General features: G+C 50.3%; 5 protein-coding genes across 5 annotated transcripts; 1 reads left to right on the top strand and 4 right to left on the bottom strand.

Annotated features, from left to right (window-relative positions):
• Positions 1-99: 99 nt before the first annotated feature.
• Positions 100-4377, bottom strand: N7529_004055 (putative xanthine dehydrogenase HxA; the record flags this gene model as incomplete). The annotated part of the gene is made up of 4 exons (XM_057239582.1): positions 100-1783; positions 1842-3799; positions 3873-4076; positions 4147-4377. The coding sequence occupies 4 exons, from the start codon at positions 4375-4377 to the stop codon at positions 100-102; spliced, it is 4077 nt and encodes a 1358-aa protein (XP_057098877.1).
• A 407-nt stretch (positions 4378-4784) lies between these two features.
• N7529_004054 (uncharacterized protein) lies at positions 4785-6636 on the bottom strand (the record flags this gene model as incomplete). Its single annotated transcript, XM_057239581.1, has 2 exons — positions 4785-4854; positions 4910-6636. The coding sequence occupies 2 exons, from the start codon at positions 6634-6636 to the stop codon at positions 4785-4787; spliced, it is 1797 nt and encodes a 598-aa protein (XP_057098876.1).
• Positions 6637-7044: 408 nt separating this feature from the next.
• N7529_004053 (asparagine synthetase domain-containing protein) lies at positions 7045-8846 on the top strand (the record flags this gene model as incomplete). The annotated part of the gene is made up of 2 exons (XM_057239580.1): positions 7045-7728; positions 7779-8846. The coding sequence occupies 2 exons, from the start codon at positions 7045-7047 to the stop codon at positions 8844-8846; spliced, it is 1752 nt and encodes a 583-aa protein (XP_057098875.1).
• A 1033-nt stretch (positions 8847-9879) lies between these two features.
• cpcA (amino acid starvation-responsive transcription factor GCN4) lies at positions 9880-11348 on the bottom strand (the record flags this gene model as incomplete). The annotated part of the gene is made up of 2 exons (XM_057239579.1): positions 9880-11318; positions 11345-11348. 2 exons carry the CDS (start codon positions 11346-11348, stop codon positions 9880-9882), a joined length of 1443 nt encoding a protein of 480 aa, XP_057098874.1.
• A 2156-nt stretch (positions 11349-13504) lies between these two features.
• On the bottom strand, positions 13505-15296 carry N7529_004051 (uncharacterized protein; the record flags this gene model as incomplete). The annotated part of the gene is made up of 3 exons (XM_057239578.1): positions 13505-14749; positions 14804-15002; positions 15064-15296. The coding sequence occupies 3 exons, from the start codon at positions 15294-15296 to the stop codon at positions 13505-13507; spliced, it is 1677 nt and encodes a 558-aa protein (XP_057098873.1).
• Between the last annotated feature and the right edge of the window lie 481 nt (positions 15297-15777).

The raw sequence follows: 15777 nt of genomic DNA, 5'->3' as shown, positions 1-15777 counted from the left end.
GATGCATCAAAAGGATGTGAATGCAGCTGACTATACTAAACAAAACCCTTCAAAACGTTCATATCTTCGTACAAAATTCCTCGTTATAAATCCATGGCCTTAAATCGCAACGAAGAAGCTCTTCTCACCCTCCTTTGGCTGTACTCTTGCGCGCTCAATAATTGGATCAGCACAGCTAACCCGAATACGCTCAGGTGTGGCAGGAGACTCTAATGAGAGTACATCCGTCACATTCCACTGCTTGCGAGCAGCTTTCAAGGCATCACGAATAGCAAAGAAAACCGCACTGCCCATAAACAGAGGTGGCTCACCAACACCACGGGAACGCTGGATCGTGCGCAGGTTCCTCCACTCCACATCTTTGAGCAGGCTGACATTGAAGATCTGCGGAATATCCCGGAACCCGGGGATTTTGTAGTTACCTGGACCTCGGGTGAAGATCTGACCGGAAGCACGATGCCACAAACTCTCTTCGGTGGTGAAAAGACCTTGCCCTTGTACATAGGCACCTTCAATTTGACCGTAGTCGACTGAAGGGTTGATCGAGCGACCCACATCCATTTTGAGGTCGGCACGTAATGGCGTCCAATCACCAGTCAACGTGTCGATTTGAACTTCGGCAGCGGTGACTCCCTGTGTAAAGTAGAAGAACATCTGACCGCTATTCTCACCCCATACGTAACCGATATCTGGGGTACGGTAGTATCCTTGTGCTGAGAGATTGGTGCGGGCGAAGTAAGCAGCGTGTGCGAGTTCCTTCATAGTTGCATTGGGCATCTTCTCACGGAAAGGACGGAGACGCTCATTTAACTGCTCGCACGCATTGTAGATAGCATAGCCGTTGAGATCGGAACTTGCCGAAGCTGCCGTGGACGAGGTGTTTGCAACCGTGTTGGTTGCTGTTTCAGAGATGAAGACGCTCGATTGTGGGACTTGCAGCGCTTCGGCGGCAATCATAATCATCTTTGTATGCAAGCCTTGGCCCATTTCGACACCGCCGTGTGCCACAAGGACACTGCCATCATGGTATATATGGACCAAAGCTCCCGCTTGGTTCAAAAAGAGGGCTGTGAAGGAGATACCAAACTTGGTTGGCACAATGGCCATTCCTCGTTTCGACCACTTGTGTTGGGCGTTATATTCCTCAACAGCTTTTCTCCGCTCATTGTAGGAGCTTTCTTCGATCACTTGCTTGTACATCAAAGGAACGTACCAATCTTTGAGGGTCTGGTTGAAATGTGTCTTTTCCTCGGGCTTGTACATGTTGATGCTTCGAATCTCTTCGGCAGGTATGTCCAAGTGATCTGCAATCTCCGAGACATAACACTCGGCAAAGAACAGTCCCTGGGGACCACCAAAGCCACGGAACGCAGTGTTCGATACAGTGTTTGTTTTGCAAATCCGGCCGCGCACATACATGTTCGGGATTTTGTACACACCATCAATATGCGACAAGCTTCGTTCCACGACAGCACCCGAAAGATCTTGAGTGTGACCTCCATTGGCGAACACGTCCGCATCAAGCGCAAGAATCTTTCCCTCCTTGGTCACTCCAACCTTCCAATGGCAAAGGAAAGGATGACGCTGTCCGGAAGTCAGGATATCTTCATCTCGGTTAAGCATGCAGCGGACGGGCCGTTTTGTCTTTGCAGCAGCAGTAGCGCAGATGCCAGCAAGCTGGACCGATCGAGTTTCCTTGCCGCCGAAGCCACCTCCAAGTCGCTTCACACGCGAAACAACCTTGTTTGCGGACACTCCTGTCACTTGAGCGACATAGGCTTGTCTGTTTCAACAATTAGCTTGGATACTATAATGCCACAGCAATATTCATCGCGACTCACGTTTCAGTGGGGTTCTGTGTACCACTCCAAATCTCCATTTCGCCATCCTCGGGCTTTGGAATCGCCACGCAGGCCTGGGTCTCCAAATAGAAGTGCTCTTGACCTCCCATCCTCGAGACTCCAGTGAAAATGTGGTCGGCTTGTTTGAAAGCTTCTTCAGTGTCACCACACTTGATGTAACGGTAGTGCTCGAAGTAAGACTCGGCTTCAATGGCTTCTTCCATCGTAAGGATACTGGGAAGATCCTCATACTCTACCTTGACAGCCCTCATGCCCTCCTCGGCAATTTTCGCTGTACTGGCCAGGATCACACCAATTGGCTGACCAGCTGTAGTGACTTCATCAACAGCAAAGAAAAGCTCATCGGCCTTGGGCGCGCCCCACCAGTTTGCTTCGGGATTGGGAAGATCGGTGTGGTCCACATAGTCTGCAACACCTGGAATGTCCAATGCCGCGGAGGCGTCAACACTGATTATCTTGGCGTGGGGCTTAGTGGAGAGAACCATGCAGGCGAATAATTCATTCATCTGCACAGGGATATCATCCGTGTATTGAGCTTCCCCTGTGGACTGCTTCAGCGCCGCAACATGCGGGGTCGCTTTTCCGAGAATATTCTTTTGATATGCAACGGAAGACTCATGATCTTTCTGTCCAGAGGAAATGGCTCTCTCGATTTCGGCAACCACATCTGAATCCAAATCCGATGACTGGACCTCGAGCCCTGACAAAACATCGTAATAGAACCTATAGAAGAAGCCCATAGCCAGCGACTTCCGGTAACTGGCCATGCCGCCAGGAACCCCAAATGGCAGATCAAAGTCCTGCTCCAGCGCGCTCATGACACCCTCCAGAGTTGCGGGGTTTGTGAACTTCTTGCCAACAATATATGCTTCGGCGTTCTTCGCTGATACGGTCATAGCTGCCATGCCGCCGAATACAAGGTTGGCGCTGACCACGTCATTGGTCTCAGAGAGCGTCACGCGGAGCGCGGAGTTGACAATGGCGATATCATCATCCTTTCGCTTGGCTTGCTTGTAGGCTCGCATATACTCTTTTTGTGTTTGTGCAGCTGGAATGCGCAAGCTAGCAATGATTGCGTTGGGGGCGAGGGCAGTTTTGCGATAGCCTTGGAAGAATTCGGTCATGGGAATTTCGGTCTCTCCTTCAAGAGACTTAGCCACAAGTATAGTGTTTGTAGCTACCAGCACCGGGTTAAGATCAGAGATAGGCGAGGCAGTAGCCAAGTTACCCGCAGGAGAAGCGACGTTTCGAATTTGTCGCCCAGCGAAATAGAGCAACTGTTTCTTGATTGCCTTGAAAGGCTGGCCTCGAGCATCTCCATACTTCTTTACTGCTTGGTCGCAAATGTGTTCAAGATCAGTCAAAGAAACATTTGCGCCAATCTCCAGATAGTTGTCGTGCAAAGTAAATTGTCGCAGCTCAGGGATATCGCCGAGGTAAACAGACGCTGCGTAGCGCATTGCTTTAAATTTAATCTCAATCTGGGTTTCCGTGCTTCCGCCAATCAGTTTAGCGTCTGGGTGGACGCTCTTGATCTGTAAGAGTTGCTCCACAGTCACTGGTCGATACCACTTCTTCCGCTTGTTGCCATAAGCCAGTGGTCGGAAATTGTGTTTCCGCAGGGCCGCCGGAAAGATCAACTCCGTGTCTGGGCTGTATGGTTTGAAATTCGGTGCAGGGAATGTGTAATCAACGGTCTCGATTTCATTCCCTTTGGAAGACCCTTTACAACAACCGCCACCAGTGCCATTCTTCTCCATGCAGCAGCCTGAACCTCCGTTGGCAGAAGCTTTTCCGCAATTATTTTTCGAATTGAAACTTTGAGCAGCGTCAAGGATTGGTCGATAGCCGGTGCAGCGGCAAAGGTTTCCGTCGAACGCCTCTTCGACATCGTGTTCGGAGGGCGAAGGATTGTTTCGAAGCAGCGCATAGAGAGACTGAAAATAGTTAGTCTACTGCAAGTCCCGAGCAAAACAAAAAGACAATCAATAAAGATTCGCACAAGCATACCATCACAATTCCAGGAGTACAAAAGCCACACTGGCTTCCATTTCCGACCGCGATTCGCTGTTGAATCGCATGAGGATCCTTCATGTTTCCAATTCCCTCGACTGTGATGACATGTTTGCCATCAATGCTAACCAGTGGAGCAATACAAGCGTTCACGGAGGCATGATAGATTTGGTTCGTTGTAGGATTCACATGGGAGACAACCTATTAAGCAAATAAACTCCAGAGTCAGCCTCGTGATGCAATACCCACTTTATATTCCACCAAGACTTACCACCGTGCAAGCACCACAGCCTCCCTCAGCGCATCCGAGCTTGGTACCCGTTAACCCGATACCCCGCAAATATTCAAGTAGAGTCACTTCCGGGTTGATGGTGTCCACCGCTACCTTGGTGCCATTGAGGTAGAACCGGATGGTATCATCCCAGTCTTCAGTGAGTGTGGACAAGCTGGTCACCTTCTCAGCAACGACTGTTGAGTCTGTTTCTAAGATCCCCGGTGCCATAGTGGTTATGTAGGGAATATAACGTGGCAATAAGAGGCAAACAGGGTTTCAGCAGAGGATTTCAGATTGCATTTCGGTTGCCTTTATAGAGAACACTGTTCCGCAACGACTTGCCTAAAGCTGTCGTAAAAAACGAGGTATTCAAATGTTAGCATTAAAGGAGGGGAAGTTCGAACGGGTGAGATCAGTGATCTCGTGCGCAGCCCCAAGCTCTCCCTTGTTATCTATGCGGGGATCGCCACTATCCGATGGAGTCGGATTGCCATTAGTCCCCGGCCTTGGCGCCTGTGTTGCCACTTGAATTACTAAACATGAATAAATTGGTTTATATGTCTTGTTTTGCGCCAAAAAAAGAATATGCTAATACAAGAATACATATATGAAAGGATATAGCCAATAAATGCAAATCATGACCTTGAACCAGCAAATGGTTTCTCTTCATCTTCCCACTTCTGGCGCTCAACAACACTTCGGGCCCTGTAGAGTCTTTGATTAGTATAAATTCTAAGGAAGCAAGTACAAAGGAACGTACCGATAGGCTTTGACAAAGCGCCAAACTTCTGTGTCGGCAAGGTTCCAAGCCTCAACAACATCCCTGATGTTGATACGGTTGGTGGACTTGTCCTTGATTACCTCACGAGCCTTCTGTATTAACTCATACTCCTTTCCAACTCCTTGTTCACTGGGGGTGTGATCTTGAGCGCTCTTGGCGGAGTTCTTGTCGTTCTCAGTTGCGGGATCAATCTTGCCTCCACGAGGGATCTTGAAGCCAAACTGCCATTCGAACTCATCCAATAGTTCGGATGGGAGAGTCTGGCCTGCTGCTGCGGGAAGAGACTCCACGGTCATCCAGAGAGAAGTACCGACGGCATCTTCACCTGCGACAACCTGCTTGAAGATCACTCCGCGGTATGAAGAACCTAATTCGGGACCAAGATCGTCCTTGGTCACTTCCGAGAGCCATGCATCACGCTCAGTTTCGCGGCGGATTTGAGGCGTAGTAATCTCCTCTGAGTTTTTCTGGAGGCTGACAAGAGTGTAAGGATGAGGAAGTGTGCCAATAGTGAAAAGGAAGGTTGTGTTTTTGTACGTTGAAGGCTGGCTGATACGCATTGGTGACTTTGCAGACCCACATGGGCGACATTCCGATTCATTTGGTGGACAAGAGTCAGCCATTGGCGACTCAGGGCACTGGATGAGGGCCTTTGCCAACCGAAGCGCAGGCTCGACCAGAGCGGTGGTGTGTTGAGGGAAAGGTTTCAACACAGCCAATCCAGCGGGGAAAGCGGTCTGGAAGTGATTGTGCAAGTGAGAGTTGATTAGCTGGACCAGGGCCAGCTGACCAGCCGCAGGGTTCTGGCTCATCTTCTCATGCACGATGGGGTAGTGGGAAGTGACTGCTGCAGATTTATAGAAAGCCAGAGCTTTGGATGGCTCAACCTTGAATGCTGCTGCATCAATGAGATCCACAAATGACGCGGTCTTATCCTCGAGTTTTAAGACTGCGCTTTGCACGGCAGCATCAATTCGCGACTTGTCTGCCGCGTAGAGGGCATTCTGGAGGTTTTCGAATCGGGTGATTGCCTCCGGCACACTTCCTCGGCGAAGGTACGATAGCATAGGATCATCGTAGCGCGCCATGGGGAAGCAGTGGAAGTCCGAAAGTAAGCCGGTGCCCATGTGCCCCCACGCGAGCCAACCGAAGACCTCGTTCTCCGTTTTAGGAGAGAGCTTCAACTTTTGAACGATCTCGTAGTTCGGGTTCAACATCGCATCCCCAGGAGTCAACACAACGGGTTTGAACCCCTGCGCGAACCATGCCCGACGCCACGCGAGAAGCAATTCCGCGTCAGCGTTCTGTAGGTCCTTGAGTTCTTTGCCACTGGCTTTATTGGGATTGTATTTCGCATTGTAATAGGTATAGATCGGTCGGCGCTCGACAAGAGGGGGCAGGACGGAGCGGTTCTCATCCAACGTGATGGAAGAGGAGAATGGGTTTAACCATTCCAATGTGCTGTACCATTTTGACTCGCCGTGGGTACTATTGTTCTGTTCCTCGGGCTGCTCATGAGATGGGGGACGGAACGAAGGCAGGTGGAGGTTGGCTAAAGATGGTAGCTTGGGCCTGGGCACAAACTTGGCTGGGCCTGTAACTTCTTCTGCAGCTGCATCAGGGACCGGGGAGGACGAGAAAATGAAAAGCAAAAGCGCAACAAAAACAATGATCGACAGCAAAGCTGTACTTCTGTGAGGAATCATCTTTTCCACTGCAACCCTGAAAGACCTGTATAAAAGCCTCTCCAAAATTCAGAGAACACGCGATGGTTCTCCTGACTCCGCCTCGAACGGGACGAAATTTGACCAATCAATACAGTCTTGGCGGGGAAAATTTGATAAATATGAATGCTATTCAATAAACCTCCATCTGAAATTCTTGGGCTTGAATAATCTCACCCTTGCTCTTCTATGATGTCTGAACCACAATCTTGATACAGGACTTGGCGGTACCTTTCTAGCCTGAGGCTCCAGGCTAAGTCATCCAAAATCTAAATTCAATGATGACATCAGCCACTGTATGACTAACTTTATGCCTCAGGCACTAATATACCCAAAAAAAGCCGATCTTAAAAATGCGCAAACAACAACGCTCTACATTCTTTCTCCACAATGTGTGGGATATTTTTCTCGCTGAGTTCATCCAATCCCACATCGCCAACTCAGGAGACTTGCGAGCTACTTCAAAAGCGAGGACCCGACAGCCATAAGACGCATACATTACAAACAGATATTGAAGCGCAAAATGGAGAATCCCTGCCCCTTTCCTACTACCTCACTTTCACATCCACAGTGCTTTCGCTGAGAGGTGATCATGTGTACTCACAGCCACTCGTAGACTCAAAAACCCAGTCCGTCCTCTGCTGGAACGGAGAGGCCTGGAAGATTGCCGGGGAGCGTTTGCAAGACAATGATACCGAGCAGATTTTCAACTTGTTTTTGCAGGCTGTGGGCAATGATCCTACAGACTCTGTTATAAATATAGTCGAGGCAATCTCAAGTATTTCCGGGCCATTTGCCTTCGTTTTTTATGATGCAGTCAACTCAAGACTCTTCTACAGCAGGGATTGTTTGGGGAGGCGATCTCTCCTTGAGGGCTTTGATGAATATGGAAACTTGAAAATCTGCAGCGTTTGCGACAGCGCCTCAGTCGATTACTTCAAGGAAGTGGGCACTGAGGGCGTTTATGCAATTGACCTAAAGCGCTATCATGACCCTTCCATGTCTCCCAGAGAGTTGTATCAAACCAAAACCATACCGTGGAGCTCTGATCCTACGCCGTCAGTCGGCCATCTTGTATGTCTTTCATGTCTATCAAAAGGAACAGTAGCTGACCTGGATACAAGAGAAAATCAATCCCACCCATGAACACATCATTGCCAACAGAGCAACCTCCTGCATTAACAACAGACTCGGTATTTGTCAAAGAGCTCGAGTACAATCTGCGCCAATCACTAGAACTGCGAATTCAGAATATTCCAAACCCTCCAGACTATGTCGCAGGCCAAAGTGCAAAGACCGCCGTCCTGTTTTCTGGTGGCCTAGACTGCACGCTCCTAGCCAGACTCTCGCACGACATTCTCCCACAAAACGAACCCATCGATCTTATTAACGTGGCATTTGAAAATCCACGCGTGGCAGCAGCCGCAAAAGCCAACCAAAAAACACCCTCGCCTCTCTCAATCTACGAAAACTGCCCCGACCGAATCACCGGCCGCTCTGCCCACGCCGAACTCCAAAAGGTCTGCCCAGGTCGCGTCTGGCGCTTCATTGCAATCAACATCCCCTACTCGGAATGTCTGTCCCACAGGGACCAAGTCAAACGCTTGATGAGACCCCACAACACAGAGATGGACCTGTCAATCGCATGTGCCTTGTACTTCGCATCCCGCGGCCAAGGAGCAGCGAACTCAGACCCACTCTATATCCCTGATACCCAGACGGAAGATACCTCAGTCTACACAAGCACCTCTCGCGTCCTTCTGTCGGGCCTCGGGGCTGACGAACTCTTCGCTGGCTACGGCCGGCACGGTGTAGCCTTCAACCGGGGCGGCTTCGAGTCTCTCATCGCAGAAATTGATCTCGACGTGAGCCGGCTTGGCTCACGCAATCTGGGCCGTGATGACCGCGTGCTCTCGCACTGGGGCCGGGAAACTCGGTTCCCCTTTTTGGATGAGGAGTTCGTGTCTTGGGTTGTGCGTGCGCCTGTTTGGGAGAAGTGCGGGTTCGGGTTACCGGCGTCTGGGTCGGACGCTACGTCTGGTATTGATTGTGAGAAATTGGCGCTGAGGCTTGTTGCTATTCGGTTGGGCATGGTGCGTGTTGCTCGGGAAAAGAAGAGGGCCATTCAGTTTGGGGCTAGGACGGCGAAGATGGAGACGGGGAGGTCGAAGGGGACAGATGCGCTGACTTGAGGGTTGTCGCCGTCTTTTTTGGGAGGTTGTAGGGCCCCTGTTCCTCTTATACTTCCAACATCATCCCATCCATCTGCCTCCATCTTTTCTTGCTTCTCCTTTCCTCTATAAATACTTTTTCCTCCATCCATCTCCATCCCAATCCACCAGCGATGATGACAGAACATGGAATCAGATACTTCCGAAACCCTATCTCCGAACCCAGCACCCTTTTCTATCCACAATCACGCTCGTTCTTTCCCAGATTCACTCTTTCCCGGAGCCCCAAACGCCCCATTGTCGTGTCCACAATTTTCATTCTGTTATAGAGCAACAGCAGTCTGCGGGCGGCGTGTAGCTCATACTTTAGGGAAATCCGTTTGGATACGATCTCAAAATGGTGTGCTGTTTGAGTTTTTGGTTGGAGCGGGTTTGGAGATGACGTGTGTGAGAATTGGGAAGGGGTGTTGGTGGGATGGTGGTTGATGAGGCGTTTAAAGGCAAGTCTGAGCTGTTTTGGTTGTTTACTTTGACTTATTGGGCGGGGTGGAACTTGATAAAAAAAACTGCGGGCTTAGGTGGACAAGCTTTTGTTCTTTAAAACGCGACGTACTATGTATGAACTCATCGCGCGTGTATACATCGTAGGAAGCTTCTACATAGACACACTAATCTACATATAGGATGGAAGATAATAGAGCAAATATTGATTTAAAAAGCAAATACCATATTAGGATAGCCACGAGTCAATCCCAATGGGAGACAATCAGAACCGGCCGAAAGATAAGAAACACAACATTGACAATAACAATAGCATAGAACAGAAGAAGAAAGGAATAGACAAAAACAATTGACGAGAATGGAATGTCTCAAAACTTTTATGGAGATCAGATGAAAGAGTGCAAATTCACGTGAAAAGGACAACTTTCATCTGATCTCCGTGAGACGTCGAGGCTAAGGCTTTACCCATCACCCGCGCCCACGAAACCCCGAGGGGTCAATATGAACCAAATAAAACACCAAAAATTACGATGTGTTGATGAAAGCACGACCATTACTGGAAGTTGTTTTGAATCTGAAGCTGAGCCTTGAGGTTGGCGATCTCCGCGTCACGTTCAGCAATGATCTCCCGGAGTTCCTGAATTTGGCGCTCGGAATCAGCCTGGCGCTCCATCTTCTTGGCACGCGATTTACGCGCCGCCTCAGTGTTGCGAGCGCGCTTGGCGGCAACGGGATCACTGGGATCAAAGTCCACAGGTGAAAGGTTCTTGCGCGACCGGGCATTGACGCCAGAAATGCTCGAGTGCTTGGTACCACCGGTCGCAGGAACTGGAGATGAAGCCATCGACGAAGCAGGGCGCTTAAGAGGAGAGCGAGGCGCTGTGTTAACCTCGAGTGTAAGCTTCTTGGGCGCGCTCTGGAGGGCGGCTGCAACACCGAGACCCTCGAGGTTCGCCAGGTCGAAAGCGTTCATATCGGTGCCGTCGAATAGAGAGGGCCATTCTTCTTGACCGACGAGGTCCATGTCGGTAAACATTGGCGAAGGGTTTTGGCTGAAGTTGCCGGGCGACTCGAAGGAAGGAGTGCTCAGATCAGTGAAAGTGCCAGAAGGAGGGACAGAGGTATCCATCATCAAGTCCCGGGGCGAGATAGTGCCCGGGGGATCGTTGCGGAGAAGACCAGCCTCATCGAGAGGATCGAAGGCAAGCGGCGAGTCCATGTCGGAGTTGAAACCGGCAGAGGGAAGGCCGCCGTTCAGACCGAAAAGGTCAACGTCGTGTGCTGGAGTGGAGTTAGTTACGAAGGCGCTTGGGTAAGGTGAAACGTATGGCAAATTACCTTCCAAGAAGTTAGGAGTAGACATGACGCGGCGGGATTTGGGTGTGTTTGGGGTTTGGTTCGATTGACCGTTGAAAAGCGGGACAGGAGGGCGGTTAGTGTTTGGAGAGAAAGAAGGCACAGATGCCGTGTGTTGACGGGTGTGCTTAAGCGTGGGGTGGGACCAATAAGAGGGGGACCGGGCAAGCTGGGTCACTCTAGGATCTTGAGAACCAGAGTAATGCTGCTGGAGATGACGTTGCAACTGCAAACTGAATGAGTGTCGTCGGGGATTATTCTGCGCCAAAAATGGCTGGAGTGCAGAAGGTCTATGGGTTGTGTTCACAGGCACACGCAAGCGCTGCGGGTGTGGTGAGGGATAGAGCACAAAGTCCTCGAGAGCACTGTTGTTGTTGGTATTGCTGCTGTTGTTGTTCTGATTGGAAGCCAAGGGCTGTTGGAGCGGGGGCGAGGGAAGCCATGCTTGCGGTGGGTAATCCGTGGTGAACGACGTAAAGTCGATCGGGGCAAAGTTGTTATTGGAACTTGAGCTACGCGATGCGATGCTGAAGTTCAGAGATCCTGAAATAGGAGACTCTGAAGGGGGTTGAGAGGAGAGAAAAGGTTGGGTTCCGTTTGGAGAAATGATGTCGTCCTCTGTTGAGAAAGACTGGTCTTTAGACTGGATGCTTATTGGGCACCCATTTTGGAGATAAAAGTGATTTAAGCAGTTAGATAATTGTGATTGCAATATGGCGGTTTGTGAATGGGAAAAAAAAAAGGTGAGAATGGAGAGGAAAATTCAGGCAACCGGGGGACTCAGGCACTTATTAACAGTTTCAGTGTGCGAGACCGCCAACCAATCGGGTACCGGAGCCGCACGGGGCTTAGTCCATTGGAAGTCACGGGGTGTGAGTCACAGTCGGTTTCATGACTCTAATTGGCTGGTTTCAGAGGTTTCTGAGTGTTTTCTAGTCCAGGCTTCCGCTACATCCTGCGATACCTACTTATCCGTCTGCATTACCTGCGTAAGTGAAGTATCTCATAGGTACACTATCTCCACAACTTCTGCCTGCCTCGCGTTGAATTGACCAATAACCAACCAACATATATTTCTTCGGTATGTCCAGGCATCCACACTTCATTTATTATTATTTTTACTTTCCTCTGCCTCAATAAATTTGTACGGCTATCTAGTACTGTATATTCTCAAATCAATTCTACTGTTCGATCAAATATCTTACACCACATCATGTGGCTATCGGGCACCCGTTTCGTATATGGTCAGCCTCTCTGTCTCTCCAGGGCTTTACTCAAGAGTGATTAATAATGTGGAATTACCTCGCGGAATAACACCCATTCTTCCGCTTAAGGATAATGCACCAGATCCACCGATCTTTTCCCAATTTTGTCCCCGCGGTGGGCTGTGTCCGTATTATGTCCTATGAGAGAGTCCACCATTTACTTAGCTCTACCGAAGGGCGTCAAATTGACTTTTGGATGTTCCAGGTTTGAGCATTGATCAAATTTTTCAACTCCTAGTTCCAAAAGATAATTCGTTGTCTACTACCTGTGTACCAGGGTGTGACAGCGTAGAGCAACATCTGCTGGGAAAGTCCGGCGTTTCGAACCCTTGCCTATGCCAGGTTTCTGTTTTAAAGACCAGGACCTTGTAGGTAGCGTAGCCGTGATTTATCAATTTTGGGTAGAAGAAAAAAAAAATTTCTCCTCACTCTTATCTTGTTGACGTAGTAAGGCCGAGGCTCCGACCCGGTGCCGAAACGGGTGCCCGTGAGAATAATATGTCATCATCCTTACACGGTAGATCCACAAATCTAGATCTGTGTCGATCGACATTGCACGTTGTATATTATAGGCATCTAGATTCGAAGTGCATGATCCCAGGCATACTACGGGTGAGCAGAATATGAAGTTATACCTAGTTATCTAAACAGTGTCGCCTGCCTATCTATAGTCCTGATTGAATACATTTTGTCTTAAGGCGCGTCCGGATCAGCACATAGACCATACCTGCCGACGCATCTCGATGGAGTCAACTCATGTGTCTACTACGGGTATTGCTTGCATGAGCGCCCTGCAGCAAGATTCCACTGTACTAGCCGGACCCATACTTAGGTAGATCAACATTGACACTTGAGCACTTCACAACATACATCGTACAACTTGGAATATACAACTAGATTCGGAAGACTTGAATATTGAGATCGATATTTTAAAATAAACAAAAAGACTGAGATTCTATTAAGTATTACCTATCGCACGGTGTGCCGCCACCGCGGGCGGAACATAAACCAGCCGCTCGGGACAACAACAGTAGACAACATTAGAGGGTCAATTTGGGTTGCAAGTCAAGAGATCAAATCCAATGAGGCAACAAACAAAGAGAGCACCTATTCCTCCCCACAGGGTATCAAACATAAAAGCCAGAAACCAAAAACAGCAGAGTGGTATCAATCTAGTCGGGCGACACACAACGTAACGCATGATCACGTCGCGAAGAAAAGTCACAAGTCGCGAGGCACAGGTCGTAAGGAATGAACCGCAGTCCAACGGCTGCTGGCGTCGGTGGGCGCCAATGGTATTATTTTTTGAGAAAAGAGATTAAAAAAGCGACAGCGGGTATCTCATTGCCACCATCACAGGCCAAGGACCAAAAGAAAAGACCGTAGGTACTGCAGATAGTGACAGTGGCGAGGCAAAAGCAAAGAACTGGAGCGAAATGGTATCAAATCTGAACATCAGGACTCGATGAGCCCATCAGGGATGTCGCGAGCAGGGGACGGGTAGGACATATCCCACCATCGTTCAAACTCCACGACACGTCTCCGCGGAGACTCAGTTCATGCAGCAGCCTGGACAGGGGTGGAAGCAGGAACGGTGACGTTCTTGGCCTCCTCAGTGGTCTCAACGTCCTTGGGGGCCTCAGCGACAACAGCGGGGGTCTCCTCAACGGTCTCCTTGGCGGGGACAGCGGGGGCAACCTCCTCAGCCTGGTCGGCCTTAGCCTCGGTCTCGGCGGCGGCGACCTCCTCCTTGTCGAGCTTGACGGCCTTGCTGGGCTTGCGGAAAAGACCGCCGAGCTTCTTGGCCTTGGTCTCCTTAGCCTCACCGTCGGTTCCCTCGTTATCGGACTCGGTCTTCTTCTCCTTCTTCATGCCCAGGTTGCCGAAGAAAGAGGTGCGGCGCTTCTCCTTGGGAGTGGAGACAGCCTCGGCGACAGGAGTCTCAGCAGAGGCAACCTTGGAAGCCTCAGCCTCAGCGGGGGCAATGACGGTCTCGGCCTCGATAGGCTTGACGGCAGCCTCTTCGACGGGGTTCTCGAGTTGAGGAGCAGTGCTGGAAACAGCGGTCTCCTCGGTAACGGGGGCAGTGGCCTCCTTCTCGGACTTCTCCTGGGAGGGGCTTGTGGCCTTCTGGAACAGATTGCCGAAGATGGAAGCGCGCTTGGACTTCTTCTCCTCTTTCTTCTCCTTGGCCTCCTCCTTGGTGGCCTCCTTGGTGGCCTCGGTCTCAGCAGGGGTCTCAGCAGCAGGCTGGACGGCCTGAGTGGTCTCGGCCTCGACAGGGGCAGCAACCTCGGTGGTCTCGCCAGCGATAGGAGCAGGCTCAACAAGAGTCTCGGCGGTAGGCTCAGTAGCAGGCTCGGCGGCCTTGGCCTCCTCAGTAGCGGGAGTCTCCTCCTTCTTCTCCTCGGCATCCTTCTTGCCCAACAGGGAACCGAAGATGCTAGTGCGCTTGCGAGACTGGGAGCGGCTCTTGGCAGCGGCCTTCTCCTCCTTCTTCTCTTCCTTGACCTCCTCCTTGGGGGCCTCGGCGACTGTCTCGGGGGTCTCCTCCTTCTTCTCCTCGGGCTTCTTGGCGGCGACCGCAACGGCGGGCTTGGTCAGCTTCTCCAGCTCAGCCTTGTATCCCTCGCTGGAAACAATGGCCTCCTTTTCAGCCTTGGCTTCGGTAGCCTTGGACTCAATAGCGGCAACCCAGCTGTCACGTTCAGCGGCGCTGGAGGCCTGGAAAGTGTGCTTGTGGCCGGCGACCTTGAAGAGGAATTCGTTGGAACCCTCCTTGGTCACATCGGAAACTTCAGCCTGTTCAATCTGTTAGTTTTCATTCTATACTAGCAGTGTCACCGAGGAACGTACGAGGTTGAAGATGCCAGCGGGGGTAGCCTTATCCTCGGCGCGCTTGGTGAGGAAAAGCAGACCCTTGCCGGTCTGGCTGGCCCAGGCGGCGATGGGGTTGGCAACAGCGGCCTTCTCATTCTGGTGGAACACGGAGAGCTGCTTGCTCTCAACAGCCTCCTCGTTGAAGTAGAAGAAACGCTTGGCGAAACGGAATCCCCTAAAGCAAAACAAAAATTGTTAGATCGCGCATGATTGATGCGATTACAGTCAGGACTTACTTGACAAGACCAGGGGCCTTGTAGCCGAGAATGCCTTCGCTAGCGGGCTTGATCTCCTCCTTGACAGGCTCAGCAACCTCGGTGTTCTCAACGGCGGGGGTAGCGGTGGTCTCGGTAGCGTCAACGACCTCAGTCGCGTCAGTCGCGGGAGCAACAACGGCAGGAGTCACAACGGGCTCGGTGGCAGAGACGACCGCGGGGGTCTCCTCAACAGTCTTTTGGACGTCAGACATGATTAAAGGTATTAAACTTGGGTATTAAAGAAGCAGAGCCTCGTAGGAAAGGAAACTTGGGGGGTATTTGGGTATCTTGAAGGAAAAGCAAAGAAATAAGAGCACAAAGCTCGGGTATCACGAAGTAAGAAGGGGTATTTTGCTTTGTGGGAGGAGAAAGGGAAGAGAGAAGAGAGAAAAGGGGAGGGGAGGGAAGGAAAAAAAAGAGTCAGAGAGGGCGCTTGTTGATGGCGCTTTGGTCCAAATGAGGAAAGGACCTGCAGGGAGCCCAGAGCTGGGTGGATCTCGCGATTAGCTAATTCTCAGGGGTTACCTTTTTTTTTTTTTGGATTTCTTTACTTATTTTTTGTTATTGTTTTATATGCAGTGTACAGTATATTATAGGATATCATATAGAGTACTCTCTATAAGTCATTCAAAGTATCATTATATGTTATTCAAAACATATTTAAATTCGAAATTTTATTATCATTTTCTTATA

This window comes from Penicillium soppii (genome assembly GCF_028829465.1).
Source record: "Penicillium soppii strain IBT 18220 chromosome Unknown utg000004l, whole genome shotgun sequence".
In the NCBI taxonomy this organism is placed as follows: domain Eukaryota; kingdom Fungi; phylum Ascomycota; class Eurotiomycetes; order Eurotiales; family Aspergillaceae; genus Penicillium; species Penicillium soppii.
This window is presented reverse-complemented; position numbering and strand designations above follow the sequence as displayed.